General features: G+C 32.9%; 1 protein-coding gene and 1 pseudogene across 2 annotated transcripts in view; both read right to left on the reverse strand.

Moving 5' to 3' along the window:
- Positions 1-22362, reverse strand: part of HCFC2 (host cell factor C2) — a 41722-nt gene that overhangs the window by 16521 nt on the left and 2839 nt on the right. For both annotated transcript variants that reach the window (XM_010970446.3, XM_045507005.2), the window contains exons 3-10: positions 22113-22273; positions 13152-13360; positions 12307-12391; positions 10700-10806; positions 10405-10593; positions 5671-5838; positions 5073-5125; positions 953-1130 (exon numbers count right to left, since the gene is read on the reverse strand). In XM_010970446.3, the coding sequence (XP_010968748.2) occupies positions 953-1130; positions 5073-5125; positions 5671-5838; positions 10405-10593; positions 10700-10806; positions 12307-12391; positions 13152-13360; positions 22113-22273 (1150 nt within the window). The remainder of the gene's footprint in view (positions 1-952; positions 1131-5072; positions 5126-5670; positions 5839-10404; positions 10594-10699; positions 10807-12306; positions 12392-13151; positions 13361-22112; positions 22274-22362) is intronic.
- LOC123612991 (U1 spliceosomal RNA) lies at positions 18441-18617 on the reverse strand (annotated as a pseudogene).

Genomic DNA, 22362 nt, shown 5'->3' on the forward strand with positions numbered 1-22362 from the left:
CATCTGTTTTCATGAGTATAAACTTCTTTATAAGATAGACACAGAAAATCATTATTAAAAAAAAAATTTAGATTGAGGTCAAGACCAAGCTTTTATAATTTTGACCAAATGATTCCCTCACATCAGAAAATAAACAAAACAAAAGTGCTCTCCTCTTCCACAAGTAATGAAATCAGAAAAATTACAGGAAATTATTTTGCTTGAATATTTTTATCTACCATGGACTCATAAAGAAAAATAGAAATAAAAAATTATCTTGTTATTCACTGAAGAGGAATTAACTTTTTAATCAACTATCACAATTTTTTCAAATTAAAAATAAAGTCACATATTCCTGTACTAGGAAAATATCAGAATGAGATTTATAAAATAATTTTAGATACTGAAATCAGAGGCAACACAATATATTTCGGACAGCATCAGAATACTCAAATTAAATTATTTTAAATATAAGGATCACCAAATTATACGCTGTCCTATGAATTCAATGGGCTAATCAACAGTTCTCACAAATGAACTATCTTTCTGAGGATAATCCAGTTAAACAAATATTTATTAAGTGAATACTATTTACCAGGCATGGATCTGGGTGCTAGGGAAATAGACATGAACAAGGTAGACAAAATCTGGCCCAAAATAAATAATTTCAGATAATTATAAGCGTCAGGACAACAGAGTAATAGAACAGTGACACTGAACACACTGCCCAACCTCAAAAGTTATACAGGAGCTTGTCTCATCAGAACTCTACGCCTAATAACTAATCATTACCATTCGGGTAAGTTCTTGCTTAGTATCGTGACATCATTCTAATTAGGGTCAATATGATAAGTATATATTTTATTTTGAAAATGGATCAAAACCATGTAACATTTACTTTTTCAAAGACTCTAAAATTCCCTACCATTTATTATAAAAAGCTTTAGCTTTATTTAAAATGCTGTCTTTATACCTTCATTTTTCCTTAGCATATCCACAACACAACTATTATGATTAGAAGCATTAGTTGCCAAAGATGAATGTAAAATGGCATTAGAATCAGTTGATGCTTTGAGATCTGGTTTGTTTTTCACCGAAGCTCCTTTCATAGCAGTATGCTCAGATTTTGCACTGTTCATTGTATCACTGATCTACAAGAAATAAAATGGTTTATTGTAGCAAGCAATGTTCAATTACATAGAAATACATGTAAAAAAACAAGCAAAATAATTTACAACTTAAATGTTTTTGAAAATAAATTTACCAAAATATAAAACAGTTTAAATTATATGTTTAATTTGTATAGGATTATTCTTTAAATTTTATAATTGTTTAAGAAAATTTCTTTTCATTTAATCTCCATTCTCAAAAGACCAGTTCTGAGGGGAAAAGGAACAGTTATTTTGAGGGAAGAAAAAAAATCTACGCTTTTATAAGTAGTAGTTAGTATTCAAGTAAATACATATGTAACATGAGCAACAACAACAAAGCTGCTGAGTTTAACATTTTGGTCAAATTTTCTTGACAAGATCAGACATGGATACCTAGATCTTACAATTCCTGAAAGAAAAATCTCAGTTATAATGAACTTTCAAACATAAATTATTCTGTATGACTGTTTTCATATAGACGTCAAGATTTAATATATACACACATCAATATTCTTCACCATTAAACATTTTAGATAGAAACCTTCCTAATTACATTTCTCTTTGTCTCCTGAAAGACACTATAATAAACACATTTAAACTTTTTGGTAATTCAAGTTATCAATCTGAATATCAGTTATTATACAGCAATACCCATAGGTCTACTGAACGATAAAAGTGATCTGGCTTTATTCAAATACCCCAATATTGCTGCCCCTTTTTAGTTACCTGTTGTCACTTTTCTGTCTCCACCTTTAATGTCAGTTATAATCTCTCAGGGCTCTAAGGATACTTGGTCATACACGCCCTGTACTTCCCATCTAACTGATGGTGACTGTGCTGCTGTTAACAAATGATGATGATGATAGCCAGGTACCAAGTGACAAGCATCGTGCTACATGTTTACAAAGCCTGTATTTCATTTAATCTTCACAAGAATTTTATAAACTGGGTAATATCACCCCTAGCTTATAGATGGAAAAAATGAGACTTAGAGATCTTAACAAATATACCCAAGGTCAGGCAGCTAGTAAGTAGCAGAGCTAGACTCTAAACCTAAGTTCATTTCACTGCAAAGTCTCCATGATACACTATCTGGGAAGCACAATAAAGTGAAGTATAAAACTGAAGTGTGCTTTTATAAAGCAGAAAAAGCTGAAAGCCAAGATGCTGTAGGTGGAAAGTCACTAAGAGGTAAACCATTTGTGTTGAAGAGCCCAGAAAGACTTGAGAATTGGAGGCCAAGGTGCAGAGTGCAAGTAAACACCAGAGGACCATCATATGGAAGACTATGTAAACAGTGCTGTGGCCTCAGCTATGCCTTTCCAGCGTACAGTGGCAGACAGGTTCCACTCCCGCATTCTAACTGAAGAAGGGAGACAGGTAGAAAGACTGAAATGGGAGGCTTTGGACTGTGGTATGGTGTCTCTGGTGAGTATGGAGGGGAGGCACCCATACTGAAAGTGAGGATTAAATGAAAGTCTGTATGCTGAGCAGACACTGCCTGCTCACATTAAACTCCCAAAATACTGACAGCCAGGCTTAGAACCCTTAGGCAAGAGGCTGGAGAATTTTCACGGGAAAGCCACTGGTCCAAGGGAAAAGATACTGACATTTGTGGCCCCCCACCAAATAACCCTCATTAAGGTCTCCTAATCATGCATGCCCATATGCAGAGAATTACTATGGTCTGAATGTTTGTGTCTGACACAAATTTATACAATGAAACCTACCTCCAACGTGATGGTATTAGGAGGTAGGGCCCCTGGGCTGTGATTAGTGCCTTTGTAAAAGTGGACCAAGAAAGACCCTCTGTCCCTTCCACCATGTGAGGATACAGTGAGAAATCAACAGTCTGCAACTCTGAAGAGGTTCCTCTCCAGAACTCGACCATGCAGGCACCCTGATTTCAGACTTCCAGCCTCCAGAAATGTAGGAAGTGAATTTCTATTGTTTATAAACCAACCAGGCTATGATATTTTGTTACAGCAGGCCAAATGGACTAAGACATCTTTCAAGCTACTTTTTTAATGCCTCACTTAAAACATGAAGTGTTTAAACATGACAGCCAAGCATCACTAGACATCTGCTTTAACATGAATGTCCAAGGCCAAGACACATTTTTTAAAAAATGAGCATGAAAAAAAGAAATATTGCTGACAGCAAAATATAACTCCAATTTTTTTAAAAAACCATAACTTCTTGAAGACATAAGGGAAGATATATTTATGAAGCAAGGATGAGATTCTATAAAAGAAATGAATAAAAGCAGACTTGTAGAAATTAAAAATGTATTTGAATATATTTAAAAGTTGTATAGAACATTTATAATATAAATGAGGAAACTTTACAGAAAGCAAAACAGGACAACAGGAAATAGGAAATAAAAAGTAAAATCAGAGGATTAGTTCAAGAGGACCATCATTCAATAAACAGAAGTTACTGAAAAACAGACAGACAAAATGGAGGGAAGAAATAATCAGTAACGAAAGCCATGAATTTCTAGAATGGCGTGGCCCACTGAGTGCACAGCACAGTGAATGAGCCAAAGACACATACTCTAAAATACACAACTGTTGAAATTTTGGAAGACTGGGGATAAAAACAAAAAAATTAGGCCACATATAAGTGATCAGGAATCCAAGTGGCATCAGACTTCTCAACAGCAACACTGCATACTAAAAGACAGTAGGAAAATGCCTTTAAATTTCTGAGGGAAACATTTCCAACACAGAATTCTATAACTCAGCCAAACTACCAATCAAACGTGAACAGAGAAAAGGCATCTTCCGAAATGCAAGATCTCAAAAAGTTTACCTTTTATAAATCATTTCTCAGAAAACTACTGGAGAACCCTAAGAAAGAGAATGAAATGAGATCAAGAAGCATGGGCTTTTAACACAGAAAAAAGATAAAAGAAACTGCCAATATGGAACAAACGGAAGTTCTGAGATGACAGCTCTGTAGCAGACCTAGAGAAGAATCAGTGTAAACTAGAGCATCAAGACTCAGAGGGATGTTTCCAGGGGCGGGGGGTGGGGTGAAAAAGAAACTACCTTATATGTTTGAGTATTTTGAGAGGAGTTTTATTATTTTATTGGAGAATCTGAGAATGAATTAATAACAGGCAAAAAGAAAACCAAGCAAATGAAAAAGTGATGCAGTTAACAATGCCAGGAAAAACAAAAAATTGTATGAAAAAGAAACAATGCTCACAGCATACTACATAGCTCAGCTATGAATACATTACCATCACAATGTAAACATCAAATAATGATTAAACTAAAAATATTTAAAGGATTTGGGAAGGGGAAGAAATGGCAGTATTTTAAGAGATCATCAAATCTTCATTATTCATTATTGAAAACAACTATTCTAAAACTGGAACATCAAGAAGCAGCAGCACAAGGATTTAACGGCACAAAAGGAGATACCAGAAGAAAACTGAAATATTTAAAAGTAGTTATAAAAAAAAAAAAGTATTTGTTTCTAGGGAGGCAGAATCAAGAACAGAGTAGGAAACTCTGCTCCTCATTATAAACCTTGCAATATCATCTAAATTTGTTTAAAAATATATATATGCATATATATACAGCGTGTGTGTGTGTGAGTGTGTGTGCACACATGCGTGTATTAGCCTCTGATACTGTGTGTAATGAGACTTCAATTTCCTGGTCAGGGGTCCTTAATTCAGGCTACTGTCACAATGATCTATGGAGCTTTCCTTAAAAGCAGAGTTAACCTGGGCATCACCTTAAAGAGTCTCCTTTTCTAGATCTAGGGAAAGGCTTGGGAATCTGTGTTTGTTTTTTAATCTCAAAGGTGATTCTGATATACAGCTAGGGTTGAGAACCCCTGTCCTAGGGTAATATACTAAAAATACTAATAAAAATTGGGACTGTAATCATAAACATTCATTTACCATTACCCATTTTTTTAACTTACACTGTTAGGAACGATGCTATTACTGCCTTGTCTGTGAGGGTCCATCCTGACTCCTGTAGGAATGGGAAAGTTCAGATTGATACGCTCTAAATTAGCTTTAAGAAAATACATTACAATCAAATATTTTTAAAAGTTATATATTAAAGGTTTAAAAAATAGTATCTTAATCAAAGTTTATCTGTTTTTTTAATAGTCTGCTTAATAGTTGGCTGAAATCCTTTTTGGAAGAACATGTAAAACTAAATTTGCTTTACTTTCCAAATGCCTGTTAATTAAAAATACTTTTGAAAACAGCTGAAATACTTATGAAAGCTAATTAAAACCATCTCCTGAAGTCAAGTAGCTTGTCAAATTAAGAAAGTACATCAAAATTAACTACAGAAAAAATACTCTACCCTACATGTCTATGTGTTCTACTACATTATAACGGTAAGATAGTCAAGTTTTAGAGTTGAAACATAACATACATTTGATTTGCTGGGCAGGAAACATCAGAGCATAAAATTTCTTAAACCAGGCCTAATCACAGGGTTTTTCTACATTATCTTTTTTTTTAAGCATATGAGCATACAACGTTTAAGTGTGAAAACTATGTTACCTTGCATATTTGGCGAAGCTGAAGAATCTGATGATGCAGCTTGGTACGGCAAGTCTGTATTCAACTGCAAAAGATAGCCCTCCACTGTAGGCACTTCATCCCACTTGACGTGAAAAGAGTTGGTAGTGGCTTTGATCAGCTGTACTTGTGATGGTGCTGGCGGTTTCTCTAAAGAACAATATTGGTATTATATATTTAAGTTTGAAATATATCAACAGGTTACCTACATAGCTTGTATGGACCTGGAGTTCTAAAAACATCAGCAATGAATACTTCATCTGTTTACTAAGAGGGAGAAAATTTACTCAGATAAACATAGCTATAGTAGATCAAATGAAAATAATTTGGTGTTCTGATTTTATTTACTTAATTCCTTATACAAATAAATCTCCAAACAAAATAGTCCAGTTCCAAGCTGAGTCATCAAATTAAAAAAAAAAGTTTAATCCTAGAAGGGGAAAACTAAGTACGTTATAGTTATAGCTACATTATTTTATCTTCTTTACAAGTTTTTAATTTTATGAGTCAATTTTTATCCAACAGCATAAATATTAGAAGTACTATTAATGTTAGCAAAGATGATTTGGACATGGTATTTTGGAAAAACATAATTTCTTTGAAGTTAATACTCTCTTATTAAAACTCGTACTACCCAAAACATGTAATTATTTTGGCATAAAATATTACCAACATTTCTAAAACAAATAACAATCACAGACTTTCAGAACTGGAAAAAAGGACCTAAGATTATTTTACAATATCCCTGTCTTCTTTTTGTTTATCTACCAAATCAGGGAACTCACAAATCCCCAGGCAGTACATTACATCTTTGGATAAGTTATATAAGAAAATTCATTCTTTTAATGAGTTGAAATCTATAAGCTATAATCTAATCTTTATATAACAAGTCTAATATCTACCTCTTTGTATCTTTTAGAGTAGGAGTCAGCAAATGGTGGCTCATGGGCCAGATCCAGTCTGTGCCTGTTTTTGCAAATAAAGTTTTATTGAAACACAGCTATGATCATCTGTTTATGTATTGTCTATGATTGCTTTTATGTACAACAGTAGAGCTGAGTAGTTGTAACAGACACCATATGGCCCACAAAGCTTAAAATATTTACTCTCTGGGCCTTTACAGAAAGTCTGATGAGTTAAAATTATCCCTAAAAGGGATAATTAAGCCTAGTTCCTTCAACTATTCAGACGTGAATTCCTCCATGATCCCATTCACAATCTAGTTTATTTGTATTTCCTAAAGTAAGGCAAACCACACCTGAACAAAAGCAGACAAGAAGAAGACAAGTCCAGGAGGTATACCACCCAGATAATAGAAGTTACATGAAACGAGAATAGAGAAAACAGAAGGGTGCAAATCAGCAAAATAAATCAAGAAAATTCCCACAATTGAAGAACATGAGTTTCTAGACTGAGAGGACCCACTGAGTACTCAACACAATAGATTAAAAATAGACACACAACAAGACACATCATCACAAAATTTAAGAATAGGAGGACAAAGAAAAAAATCTTAAAAGCTGTCAGATATGAGGGGAAAGGTCATATTTAAAAGGAACAAAAATTAGAAGTGGTTTAGATTTCTCAAGAAAAACACTACAGGCTTGAATACAATATAACAACTTTCAAAAAAAATTCTGAAGGACAAGGACTTCTAATATAGAATTCAATATCCATGCAAACTTTAATTTAGTAGGAAGACTAAATAAATTTTCACATAATGCAAGATCTCAAAATAAATTTATCACTTATGTATCCTTTTCCTGGGGTGTGTTCTATAAATAATAAGGGAGTAAACTAAGAAAGGGAAAATATGAGATCCAGGAAACAGGGAGTCCAGCACAGGTGAGAGGCAAAAGATATCCTCAGAAAGATGATGAAGAGAGACTCCAAGATGGTAAGTGTACTCGACTTGTGGAAGGCAAACATCCCAGACTGAAGGAGGAGAAATTTCTTCAAGATGAGGAAATGTGATAGAATATCTGATGCATCTCACCATAATGAAAGATTTAAACAAATAAAAAAGCACAGATTGAATTAGTGGTAAGTATACGCAAACCGAAATCAAAGTGAGGTTTATTAATCCATGGCAAATAAAAAATTGTGCAAGGAAGCTATTCACAGTATTCTACATGGCACACCTGTGAACAGCGTTTATATGGTCATAATATGAACACTGAACATTCATCTAACAAAATTAAGGTGTACTCATATTTAGAGAATGGGGATAGGGAAGGTACATAGGAGAGGTGAAGAGCTGTGAGAAGAAGAGAGAAATCCTTAAGTCCCACAGTAGAAAGTGGCATATCATGCCTAAACTAATAAAAGTCAAAGTAATAAATTCATGTTATATGGAGGTATGGAAGTAAATATCATAAGAACTGTTTAACAGAGCTGAAAGCACATACTTGTGAAGCAAGGAAAACAGGAGGAAAGTGGGAGCAAAAGACCACTACTTTTCATTAAAAAGTCTTATGATATATAAAAACATAGATTTTAAAAATTTCTTCTGTATAGCACAAGGAACTATATTCAGTATCTTGTAATAACCTTTAATGAAAAAGAATATGAAAATATATGTATGTAAATGCATGACTGGGACATTGTGCTCTACACTAGAAGCTGACACATTGTAACTGACTATACTTCAATTAAAAAAAAATTTTTTTAAAGCCTTATGGAAATATATTACTCTTTTAAATGTTAGCAAATGCACAAAACTTAACTAAGAGTGAAAAAAGGCAAGATAAAGAACCCTTCTCCCCCTCAACCCATCCAAACTGATGCCAATTTAACAAGAGGAAAAGCAAAACATAAATTTTGCCTTTATGATAGTGACCATAATTACTTTTCAATAGATATTTGTGTCTACAGCCTTTAATGGAAAAACTGGCCATTCAGAGCCATGATTTTCAACCTTTTAAAAGTCACAGATCTCTTAGAGAATCTGGTTAGACATATTTGCTACTGAGAAAAATTTGTAAGTGCACATTTTTCTTCTAATCTCAGAGATTGAAGTTTATCCTTGGACTTCAGTTAATAATTCCCAATTTCAAAGCTTCAGTAAGTTGAATTTTCTATTTTTTTTCCCTATTTGTGAGTATGTACTTCTTCTACAGAAAACACTTATCTTATTGTTTCTTTTATTATTTTTTCAATTATCTTAATTTTAAAATTAAACTTTCTACATTATAAAAGCAATGCATGCTACTGTAGAAAATACAGGTAAGAGAGAAAAACTTCATGAGAGTATACAATCTTACCTCTTAGATAATACTTTGGTACACAGTGTATCCTAGATTTTTCTGTTTATACTTAAAAGAAAAACTGGAATCATAGACATTTGATAATCCCCTTTTCTCATATAACAATATATATTACACCTCCACATCTGATTTCCCTACTGACTTTCAGACTTCTTTATTCCTTTGACTGCCTACTTGATCTTATTTCAAACTTATCAGGGTTTAAATGGAACTTTTAATTTTCTCCACAAGCCTGTTTTCTCTGCAGTCTTTCCCATCTCAGTAAGTGGAAATAGCACCAAATTATTCAAGCTAAAAAATTCATTCTTCATTCCTCTTTCTGTCATCTGCCACACCCAATTCATCAGTCAGTTCTGTGTACAAGAACTCCAACAATATGTCTGAATTTATCCATTTCTCCCCATCTCCACTGTCAACACAAGAGTGGAAAACTTCTTTGACTATTGCAAAAGCCTCTTTTTGTCTCTGTGTGTTCTTCTTGCCTTCCACAATTTATTTTCCACACAAGTGCAGTGATTATTTCAAAATGTACATTAGATCATGACACCCCTCTCCTTCAAACTAATAAATAACTTACTATTGTGCTTTAAAAACAATTTAAACTCTATAGATATAAGTTCCATATGAAAATTTTTTTTGGTGTTATAATAGTTTTGTTTAAATTTATTTTGGAATAATTTTAGATTTACAGAAAAATTACAGAGTTCCCATATACCCTTCCTTCAGTATCCCCTAATGCTAACACATTTGTTAAAACTAAGAAATTAATACTGGAGTAATACTATTTATTAACTAAATCACAGACAATCAGATTTCATCAGTTTTTCAAGTAATGTCTTTTTTGTTCTAGGATTTGATCTGATTTATCACGTTGCACTTGGTCATCACATCTCCTCCAATCTGTGACTACTTCTCAGTCTTTCCTTGTTTTTCATCACTTTGAAACTTTTTAAGAGTACTGTTCACATATTCTGTAGAATGTCTAGAATGTCTCTCAATTTGGGTCTGTCTGATATGTTCTCATAGTTAGAACAGTGTTATGGATTTTGGGGAAGAGCACCACAGAAGTGAAATTTCTTCTTATCACATGATATGGAAGGTAGGGGTAAATGATATCAACATGACTTGTCACTGGCGATACTGAACTTGATTAGTTAAGGTGATGTTTGCCAGGTTTCTATACTGTAAAGCTACTAGTTCTCCTTTTCCATTCTCCTTTTCCATACTCTATTCTTTGGAAGGGAGTCATTAAATCCATTCTAAACTCAAGGAGAGGGAAGTTAAGAAACTCTCCTGGAGTGAGAAGTATCTACATATACTATTTCTTCCATTCATTTTTAATTATGAAAAAGAGAGGCAATAGCATTAAAGTAGTTTTAAAAGACAGGCGTTTATTCAAGTATTTATTTATCTAAAGGAAAAACTGTATTTGTTAAATACTCTTACCTACCAGTATCAAGATACCAAAGATCCTTGCAGCAAACCTGACTATTCAGTGCTTTTTTGTAGCCATCTCTTCCACTCCAAAAATACAATCGAGTGCCAATTGCAACAGCACAGTGTCCAGCTCTTGGTCTTGGTCTTGAATTTTTTTTATCTTCCTGAGAATCTGATACTAGGGTAGTCCACTCTGCTGTGTCTAAATAGAAATATCCATGACTAATCTATTTTTCTTAAATGACAAAATAACAAAAATTATTTTTTTAATAAATGCTATTTTAATAAGTAGCTCTTAAAAGACTCACCCAGATTTAGGTAAGAAAATGAACTGGTACATCTCCATTCACAATCATGAGGTGAAGTCTCAATATTTTCCCCCTTATGTGGAACCCATCCACCAAAGATGTACATCCTGAACAGCAAAAAAAAAAAAAAAAGGAAACATAACGTAGCTGATTGTTTCATAAAGCTTTAATTTTACTTTTTAGATTTAAAATGCTAAGAATAGACAAATTTTTTTGTTGTTGACTGAAAGCTTTAGGACTATTAACTCACTTATCACTGTCACAATGATGGAAATAAGATAATGAATAAAGTGATCTTCTTTCAAGAGTTTAAAATTTTATGAAGCAATACAAGAACCAAAATTATTTCTCTCTGGCAAAATTATTTCCCACTTAAAGTGGGAAATATTTCAATTATAATACATTTGAAAAGCAATATTGTATGCAATATACTAAGGCTACCTCAGTCAGAAAGATACTCAAGGGATCTGTGACATCCAAAGTCAAATTAAGAATTGTATGTGTACACTAACCAAAGAGGATTTAATTTCATGTAACTCTGGTCACTGGTATCTTCAAATGAAAAACTTTAAACTATGTCCCTTGGGGCCCTAGGGGTTTTGAGATATGCCTAATGGCTGCTGAAGAAGGCTCCTGAGGTGGAGATTAGGGCCATGTGGCCTCAAGCCAATCAGAGCAGCTCTGTGTTTTACCTCTTTTATACATGAGAGTTCCAATGGACAACCACCTTTTATAAAAAGGATTCTGCTGTTTTAAAAAAATACATCTTATTAGACTTTGTTTACAGCTATTTTTAAGAGAAATTAATGAGGTTCTAAATTACAAGTAATTGTTTCCGAAACATTACTTTTAACATGAAGTCCCTACACAGGTAAATTCCTTACTTAAATTCTATTTAAACAGTAACCCTACTCCTGGCCCAATGTTGCACAAAAAAGGGAACTTGTTGATAATAGTAACAGCTAACCTTTATGGAGTGCTTTACATACTATGCACTGTTTGAAGCATTTTATATGTATTAATCCATTCAATCCTCATGACAACCTTGTAAAGGAGGTTTTACTATCATCCACATTTTATACTTGAGGAAATTAAGTTTCCTTGCCCCAGAACAGACAGGACAAAGAATCAAAGCTGAGATGTGAATTCTAACAATCTGGTTACAGACTCCACATTCTATCCACAACTCTGTAACTATAATATCATAATGATTGTAACTCAAAATATAATCATTGAGCATACATACTAAATATATACCTGAGTACAAATCAAGCACTACCAAAAATATGTGAAAAGAAAGAGCTGGTGTGTCAAACCTGTCGATGGAGGATAGATCAGTTTGATAACACTTTGCTTACACTATGTTAACACTTACTCTCTGCAGAGTAAGGAACGTAAAGAGGTAAAAGAGGCAGCGTGGTAAGAAAATGGCACAGTAAGCACTATAGCTTCTGTGGGCACATTATTTTAGTTTCAGTAAGCACAATCAAACGTTATTAAATCATTTTCAAGAAACTTGTAGCATCACTCTTTTTTGTATGTATCTTTCTTAAGCTTGTTAAAAAGAAAAAAAAAAAGTAAGACCAAAAACCAAAAAAATACCATACTTGTTTCCTATAATGCTGGCTGTATGAAGACTTCGTGGAAGTGGCACTGTCCCTTTAGTTTCTGGTTTTGACCATGCCATAGTTTCTAAAAGTAAAAATAAGTATATGAGCAACTTAATGTAATAACAGCAAATTACCTCAATTTGTAGAATTAAAAAAAAAAAAGAGAACTTACCAAAAGGAAGCAAAAATGTTTCAAAACCATTACTTAATTTCATCTTAAAATAAACATCTCCAGCTGACATAAACTGCCAATCTCAGAAATCTATTTACACTTGAATGATAGTATATGCAATGGAGAGGTGCACCTAGGGTGTCACCGGTTTTGAATCAAAACGAAGATCAGGGATTTTAACATTTGAAGTAAGAACACATTGTGTAGAAGACAGTCATAAGTGAGAGCACTCGTACTCTCCAATCATCCATTCCTAGGATCCCTTTAAAAGAGCTACGCAAGGGTTTTCACTGGCCAGCAGCAGTATTACTAATGCCACACACATTTCCTCTAGGCAGAGTAACCACATAAATTCGACCATCCTCATCTGGAACACTCTACAAAGTGAAAGGAGGTGCTACTGATAATTACATGGGACAGTAATTAAGTATAAATCAGGACCATCCAAGGCAAGCCAGAACATACGGTGACCCTACTTATAGGGAGCACAGGAGAGTTACTGTCATAAATCAAACATTTATTTGTTCAACCTGACTGATCAGCAACCATTCATATCAAATCTAAGTACAACTCAATAAATACTGTAATCAAAAATATTTTTCAAAGCAATTTTTATATTTGCCTTTATCAGTCATAACCAGTTCCTAAGCCTGAATCAACTGAAGCTTACCTAAGTCAAGTTGCCATAGGTCATCCAGGCGAGCACCACACATTCCACCAAAAACATACATTTTAGGACTTCCAGAATCTCTTTTGCAATATATAACAGCTGTGTGGGATTCTCTGGGAGAAGGCACAATCCCTTTAGTCACTGGTATGCTCCAACCCACAACACCAGAACCATGCTGTAGCTCCAACTCATAGAAATCATTTAAGTATCTAGGATGTAATGAAAGAAATTAAAACATTAACATGGTCTAAACCTTTTATTTACTTTTAGTTTCTATTTATAAAGATAATGTATGCTTCCTGTGAAAAATGCAGGTAGTATAGAAACGCATTAGGAGAACAGAAATCCCATATCTTACTCATTCAACATATATTTATCAAACACTACTGTGCACCAGGCACTCTTGTGGGGATCAGTACACAACAGAAGAAATTTTAAAAATTCCTGCCATCATTTAGCCAACACTGTTATCCATGACAATACCATGATGGTTTCAAAATATAGCCACAAATTTTCTGACACTCTTCTCATCAGAAGCTAGGGTCTATGTCCCCTCTCCTTGATACTGGGCAGGCTGTGACTGCTTTGACTAACAGAGTATGATGAAATGACACTATGTGACTACTGGGGCTCAGTCACAGAAGGCCAATACAGCTTTCCTATAGAATGCCTCCTCACAGAAATCCCAAACCACCATTTAAGTCCAACTATCACAAAACCACCATCTGGAGAGGCCATGTGTGGGCACACAGGATGACAATTCCAGCTGAGTTCATCCTCCAGCCATCTCAGTTGAGGCATCAGACATGAGAGTGAGCATTCAAGCCTTCTCATCTGATGGCCTAGCCATCGCTGCTGTGTACTTCATGAATTCCCAGTGCACAGAATCCATGAGCATAACAAAATGGTTGCTAGTGTGCATCACTAACTTTTGGGGCAGTTTATTACATGGTACTAGATAACCAGAACAATCACTATTGACAATAGTTAGTAAATACCCTTTCAGACCTATTTCTATGGATATCCACATTTGTATAAATGAGGGATACTACCAATGTTGCTTTGCAACTCTTTTTTTCTTTTAAAATTTTCATTCTATAATGTCATAGCAATGCCCTACATAGCTTTTTCACTTTAGAAATAGGCATTAAATGTCTCATCTGTGACATGGATGTTTTGACCAAAATGGCTTTTATAGGAATCTATTCCTTAATGAATTGAGTAATCAAATTATTATTCAAGTATGAAGGCAAAATTAAACATATTTAGAATATATAAAACTTCAAAGCTTAGCCATGTAATTGTTTGGGGGAAAAATGATTCTAGATCATCTGGGAAAAATAAAAAGAAATCCAAGAAAGAATACATTGAATAAAAGAAATGGTAATGCAAAGAAAATAGTAATTTATAATTAAATTTAAATTGATGTTGATAACTGTAGCTGTGAGGTCTAAATAATCACTAAGAAAGGCTGACAAAAATTAATTTCTTAACATTATTGTAATCTGGAATAAGATCCACGACTGTATGAAACACATGTAAAAAGGGGGTAAGCAAAAAAAGGCTAAAGGCAAACATAGTAATCTATTCCCAAAGATGACAAAGCATCTTCAGTTTAAATGTGTGTGATAATTTCCAGGCAACTAAAAGAAGCACAGAATCAGCATGTGTAATTTTCAAATCATTCAAAGGAAAGAAAGAATCAAAGAAAAACAATAAATCAAGAAAAAGGAAGGAGAGGGAAAAAAAAGCAAAGCATCGTCTATGGAAATAAGATGGTTAGGAAAAAAATGCTATATAAACAATGTCAGGAGAAAAGACAAACTAAAAACAAATTTGGTACACATCACAGAAAGAGATCAATTTTTCTTAATATAAAGAGTTCCTACAAAACCAAGATAATGATAAATCATACAACATAGATAAAAGGATACAGATAGACAGCTCACAGAACAGGAAATACAAATTATCTAAATGTGTGAGTATACACATACATAAAAGATATGTAAACACACATATACACGTAAATATTCAACCTCATCACAATTTTTACAAATCTAGCAAATGCAAGAATATGGGTGTGGGGAAGCAATAGCAAGAAGAGTAGATGGAAGACATAAAATTACAAGGGCAGGAAAAAACTTCCTTACTATAAGACAAAGTCTCTTAGGGGTAGGGAGTATGCAGGGGAAACAAAATAAAAGAACTTGGAACCCAGCTATAAGCTATTAATAGCAAGGATGATATTAAAACTATTTAACAAGTGATATGGCATAGACTTAAACAGATCAAAATGAATGCCAGCCAGTATGCTATACCAATTTATACTGGCTAATTGTTAGTCCTATTTACAAAAGATAAGTCTATAACAAAATAATATACACAGGTTGAAATCAGACACACAGGGAACAAAACACAAATTCACAATCACACTGGGAGATTTTAACACATCATTCAGAAGTTGATATGACCTAGATCCATAAAATAAAAAAGCTTTTTGAGTAATGATTTAAAACACTGACTTAATAAACTTGTACCCAATCAAGAACTCACAATCTTTATGAACATTTATGGAATAATTATAAAAACTGACTGTGAAAAAGACCACAAAAACAATTACTATAAAGGAGAAACCCAATAGACTACAATTTTTGACCTCAGTATAATAAAACTAGATATTAACAATAATAACAAAACTTTCCATTTGGAAATTTTAGAGAATTATGCCAAATTACCTTTGGATTAAAGAGAAAAGAGAAATTAATGACAAGAAGAGCACTATATATCAAAACCTATAAAATATGTCCAAGCTGTAAACAGAAGAAAATGTGTAGCATTTATTAGGAAACACTACTAAAATAAATAAACTAATAAGCATTCAGATTATGAGAAGTTAGAAAAAGCTTAGAAAAAAAAGTTAGAAAAAGCATTCAACCTATTAGAAGTTTAAAAGAAGTTAGGAAAAAGGAAAAATTTAGAGACGTGAAATAGAGTTAAGGAAATAAAAAAGAAAAACAGATCATTAATAAAACTAAAAATGGTTCATTGGAAACACCAATAAAATAACAAACCACTAGCAAATCTGTTAGAAAAAAGAAAAAACAATACATATATTTAAGAATGAGAAAAGAGATAAAACTACACAGAGATTTTAAAGATATACAGAGAATTGTCTTATAGTTTTTCTCAATAAATTTAAAAATCTAGAGGTAGATGATTTTTCAAGGAAAATATAAATTACCAAAATGACTCAAGAAAAGGGAGAAAATGTAAACAGATCAGTAACTATAAGAGATATTGAAAAGGCAGTCAAAACTCCTAAATTATACCAATACCAGACAATTATGGGAAATTTCTACTAAATATTCAAGAAATAATGTTATTTAAGCATAATGAAAGATGGAGAATTTCCCATAATCTCAGAGCATAACCTTGATTATGCTCCCGGAGGTAACATAATCCTGACACTCAAGTCAGATGAGAATAATATTTCACTTCCCGAAATAAAGACAATGTAGACAAACAAATAACTATATATAGTATAAGTAAATGTTAGCAGGGTAAACTCAGTAATGTGTGAAAATAACACTAACGTAATAAAGTGGGGTTTAACTAGGAATTAAAAGGTAGCTCATATTCCAGAACCTAATCATAATAATTCACAAAATTAATGGGTTAAAGGAAAGAAATAGTAAGCTCATTTCCATACCTGAAATGAATTAGAACTATTTCAACATCCATTTTTGGTCAAAAAAAGAGAAAAAAATGAATTAGCAAACTATAGATTTAAGAAAACTTCCTTATATATGTGGAATTAAAAAAATATATAACAAACTAGTAAATATAACAAAAAAGCAGACTCACAGATATAGAGAACAAACTAGTGGTTACCAGTGGGGAGAGGGAAGGAAGGAGGGCAGTAATATAAGAGTAAGGGATTAAGAGATACAAACTATTAGGTACAAAATAAGCTATAAGGATATACTGTACAACATGGGGAATATAGCCAATATTTTACAATAACTATAAGTGGAATATAACCTTTAAAAATTGTGAATCACTACATTGTACACCTGTAACATATAATATTGTACAGTAAGTATAATTCAACAACAAAAAAATATATATATATATAAATTTTAAAGAAAGAAAACTTCCTTAATCTGACTAAAGGCATATGCTAGAAGTCTATAGCAAACATCATAATTGATGATAGAAAGGTAAATATATTAATGAAACAGAATAGAGTGTAGAACAAGAGTTGACAAACCTTCTGTAAAGAATCACAGAGTAAATATTTTAGGCTTTACAGGCCATAAATTCTGTCACAACTACTCAATTCTGCTCTTTTAATACGAAAGCAGCCATAGACAATATGTAAATGAATGACATGGCTGTGTTCCAACGAAACTTAACTAGCAGAAACAGGCAGCAGGCCAGATTTTTGCCTACATAATGTAGTTTGTACCCCTGGTCTAAAGAACCTAGAAAAAGACCCATTTATATGAAAATTCAGATATGACAGAGATGGGATTTCTAAAGTGTAGGGGGTGGATGGCTTATTAAATAAATGGTGGTGGGAGAACTGAAAACCCATTCTGAAGAAAAAGCAAAGAGCCTTACACTAGTCACAAAAATATATTCCAAATGTATTAATATTTTAAACAAAAAAACAAAGCTGTGAAGGTACTAGAAGAAAATATAGAAAAATTATTTTCATAGTGTTGGGATAGAAGAGATTTCCTAATAAGCAAGATATAAAGCCAGAAAGCCATTAAAAAAATATATTGCCAAACTTGATGAAACAAAAATGAAAATCCTTAAAAAGCAGGGGGAGGGGGGAGGCAAACAGAAGACTTGGAAAAAATATTTGGAACATAAAATATAGACAGAACTCCTAAGAATCAATAATAAAAATAAAAACTGAAATCCATGAAAATATGATCAGAAATAATAAATAAATTCAGCAAGGTTACAGGATACAAGATCAATCTACAAAGACAAACTGTATTTCTACATCCTAGCAATGAACAATTCAAAAATGAAATTAAGAAAACAAGTCTATTCACAATGTCATTCAAAAGAATAAAAACTTAGCAATAAATTTAACAAAATAAGAGCAAGATTTGTACATTGAAAACCTCAAAATATTGCTGGAAGACTCAATAAGACAGTAACTTTCCACAAATTGATCTATATATTCAACACTATCCCTATCAAAATCCCAGCAGAACTTTTCGCAGAAATTGGCAAGCTGATCCTACAATTTACCCAGAAATGCGAAGGATTCAGGATAGACAAAACACTCTTTTTTTTTTTTCCTTCTCCCACTGCTACAAATTATACAGTCCAGTCTCCCACATTTGGGGAAATTGCAGGGGTCAGCACATCTGAAGTGCAATGGATAATCCTTGCCCTGGGAAAACCACCTTTGTGATCATGGTATCTCCCCTGCTAGGTAAGTGTACAGACAAAACACTCTTGAAAAAGATAATAAAATTTGAGAACTTAACATCTTCCTATTTCAAAACTTACTACAAAGGTATCATAATCAAGACAGTATGGTACTGGCATAAGGCCAGATATACAGATCAGTGGAAAAGAATTGAGAGTCCAGAAATAAACCCTTGCATTTATGGCGAACTGATTTTCAACAAAGATGCCAAAGCAATACAGTGGGAAAAGGATAATCTTTTTAACAAACAGTATTGGGACAACTGGATAGCCACATGTAAAAAGATGAATTTATTAGATACTCACTTTACCCCAGGCATAAGAATTACCTCAAAATGAATCACAGATAAAAAATGTAAGAGCTAAAACTATAGAACTCTAAGGAGAAAACAGAGGAACAAATCTTCATAACCTTGAGACTGGCAAAGAATTCTTAAAAAGGATGCTAAAAGCATAATCCATAAGAGAAAAAATGGATAAACAGAACTTACCAAAAGTAAAAACTTTATGCTTCAAAAGATACCATTAAGAAAATGAAACGACAGGCTACAGACTGGAAGAAAATATTTGCAAATCATGTATCTGATTTTTTAAAAAGCAAACTTGCATCTAGAATATATAAAGAACTCTTACAATTCAATAATACGAATACAAACAACTTAACTTTAAAATGAACAAAGATTTGAATAGAAATTTCACCAAAGACACAGGTCTGACCTGAGTGCCTGATGTCCGATGATGTATTTTTAACGTAATAAACCTTTACTGAGCACCAAAAAAAAGAAAAAAGAAAAGAAAAAAGAAATTTCACCAAATAACATATACAAGTGGCTAAAAAGCCTATGAAAAGATGCTCAGCATCATTAGTCATTAGGGAAATGCAAATTAAAACCACAACGAGACACCACCTTATACCCACTAGGCTGGCCACAATCAAAAAAGATAGATGGTAACAAGTGTTAGCAAGGATGTAGAAAATTTGAAACACTCATACATTGCGAATGTAAGATGGTAGTCACTTCAGAAAACAGTCTTAGTGCTTAAGAAATTAAACCTAAATTTACTATATGACCCAGCAATTCTACTAGTAGAATTGCTACTACTAACCAAGAAAAATGAATACATATATATACAAAGACTTTTGCATGCAAATTATCAAAGCAGCATTATTCATAAAAGCCAAAAACTAGAAACAATCCAAATGTCTGTCAACTGATGAACAGATAGACAAAATGTGATGTATCAACACAACTCAGCAATAAAAAGGAAGAGATATTTGACATATGCTACAACATGGCTGAACCTCAAGAACATTATGCTAAGTGAAAGAAGATAAATGCAGAAAATCACATTTATATGGAATGTTCAGAAAAGGTTAACCTATGGAGACAGAAAGTAGACTGGCAGTTGTCCAGGAATCATGATGGGAATAGGCACTGACTGCAAATGAGTAAGAAGTTTCTTTTTGGATTGATGGAAATGTTCTTAAACTGGATTGTGGTAATGGTTACACAACACTGTAAATTGCTAAAAATCATTGAATTGTACATATTAAAAGGATGGATTTAATGGTATATAATTTATACTTCAATTCTTTTTAAAAAAGAAAAATAAAGATTTGAACAATTTCAGAAAAGGAATTGTAAATGTCCAAAAGCATTGTTAATCAAGCTCATTCCTAGTTTAAAAATAAATAAATAAATCAAAATAATCCCATGAAATGTATTTCATTGATTGTGTTAGGAAAAACTAAGAAGAGTGAGACGATTCAGTATTGCCAAGGGTGTAGGCACTCTTATACACCACTATTGGGAATATAAAATAGCTGTCTCTTTGGAGGTTGTTTCAGGAGTACCTAACAAACTTAAATGTACCCTTTGACCACCCTCTCAATTCCACTTATATAAGTATCAATCCTATAAAAAATATTAATACATGTGCAAAAACTGTAATAGCAAAATAATGGAAATATTTAAATGTCCATCTGTAGAGGAATGGTTAAATAATTTGCATAACTGACTACTTTTCAGCCTTTAAAAAAAAATAAGGTCAATCCATATCTACTTTCATGTAAATATCTCCAACATATACTGTTAAAGGTAAAAGCAAACAAACAAAAAACCAAACAAGTAAACATCCAAAGTCATAAAGCAAAAAGAATGATCCCACTTTTATAAAGGAAAATACATGTCTGTGTAGGATCAGATTAATGTTCCCCACTCTCCTCTCCTAACAACCACAATAAACATCCTTGCATCATCGACTCAGGTCTTAGCCTTATGGCTTGCTTTGACCAATGGAATGTCAAGAGAAATGAACTTGCTAGCTTTAATAAGAGGCTTTAAAAAGCATCACATGTATCTAGTTGCTCCCTCAAGCAGCATAAACTTGAGAAGTTTGCCCTTAACACAACTGAAAGCTGATTAATATAATGTGTTACATGAAAAAGGTCCCAGAAGATACACATGGAGTTGAATTATGTGTGTTTGCCTATGTTGAGAACAGTGATACTAAGAGAAATAACTTTGTATACTTTCTAATTTCTTGAATTTTATGAGTCTGTATCTAAAAAAATCTGTTAAATGGAAAATTGAAAAAAGATGTGCTAAAAGTATCTGGATTCATGTGATGGGATAATTTTTTTTCCTTTTCTACAGTTTCCAAATTTTCCATGATGTTTTACTATATGTTATTTTTTAAAGTTTGAGGGGAAAAAAAGCTAAGATTCTGGTATCAAACTAATGAATCTAACATTGGTAAAAAGACATTGTGGTGATGATAACTACTGATGTTGATGGTAACTTGAAAGTGCTTTTAAAATTATGCCAATGATCTTATTTAGCGGTCACAGTGGCACTGAAAAGTAGGTATTTAATCACTCCCATTTCACAGTGAAGGAAAACAGGCTTAGATTACTTCCTTTAAAGGACATACACGGTAAGCAATGAATTAGAAAAGAGCCTTTTAGACACTAAATCTCCAAATCTCACATCCTATAATGACCATGTGATCAAAACACTATACAAAAAGAAAGGAGGCAGTGATTAATTCTGTTTGCAAAAACTGGGAGAGGATTGGTTCAAAAATTATTAGCATGTGTAAGACACTCTAACAGCTTCCTACATAAGAAACATATTGGCCTTCATTTATAGTCAGATTTTTGTCACCAAATTCCCAGAGAAATCTAATTTGAAAATAACCATGTTACTTTTCATTACCACTTACGACAACTAAATTACTTTATGGCTTAACATCTACAAATATACTGCTACAAGCAGTTATATTAATAACAACTTAATAAGATGATTTCTGATTAGAAAAGGCATAATTTTGAAAACAGATATATTTTAGGACTAAGAAAAACACAAATGGAAACAAATTTATTCACTGTTAGGTTTAAATGCAAACGACTAAGCTTCATCCCTTTTAATAATTAAATGTGGGAAATAAAACATTCTTAATCTAAATCATAAAATAAACATTTGGTCTGAAAAAATGTCGGCATACCTGGGAACATTATTGTTTGAATCTTCACTTTCATTTGCTAAGCCACCAAACAAATAGCATTTGTTACCATATAAAGAGAAGCTATGTCCAAGCCGAGGACAAGGAGGTAAACCAGAAGAAGGGGGATGGGGTTTCACTTTTTTCCATAACCAACGACTTGCCTAAAAAAGAGCATAAATAAACTCAGACAAAATCAGGAAAGTATTCCTATATAGTCAATAGTGTAACATCATACCAATACATTTTAATC

This window comes from Camelus bactrianus, chromosome 12 (genome assembly GCF_048773025.1).
Source record: "Camelus bactrianus isolate YW-2024 breed Bactrian camel chromosome 12, ASM4877302v1, whole genome shotgun sequence".
NCBI lineage: Eukaryota > Metazoa > Chordata > Mammalia > Artiodactyla > Camelidae > Camelus > Camelus bactrianus.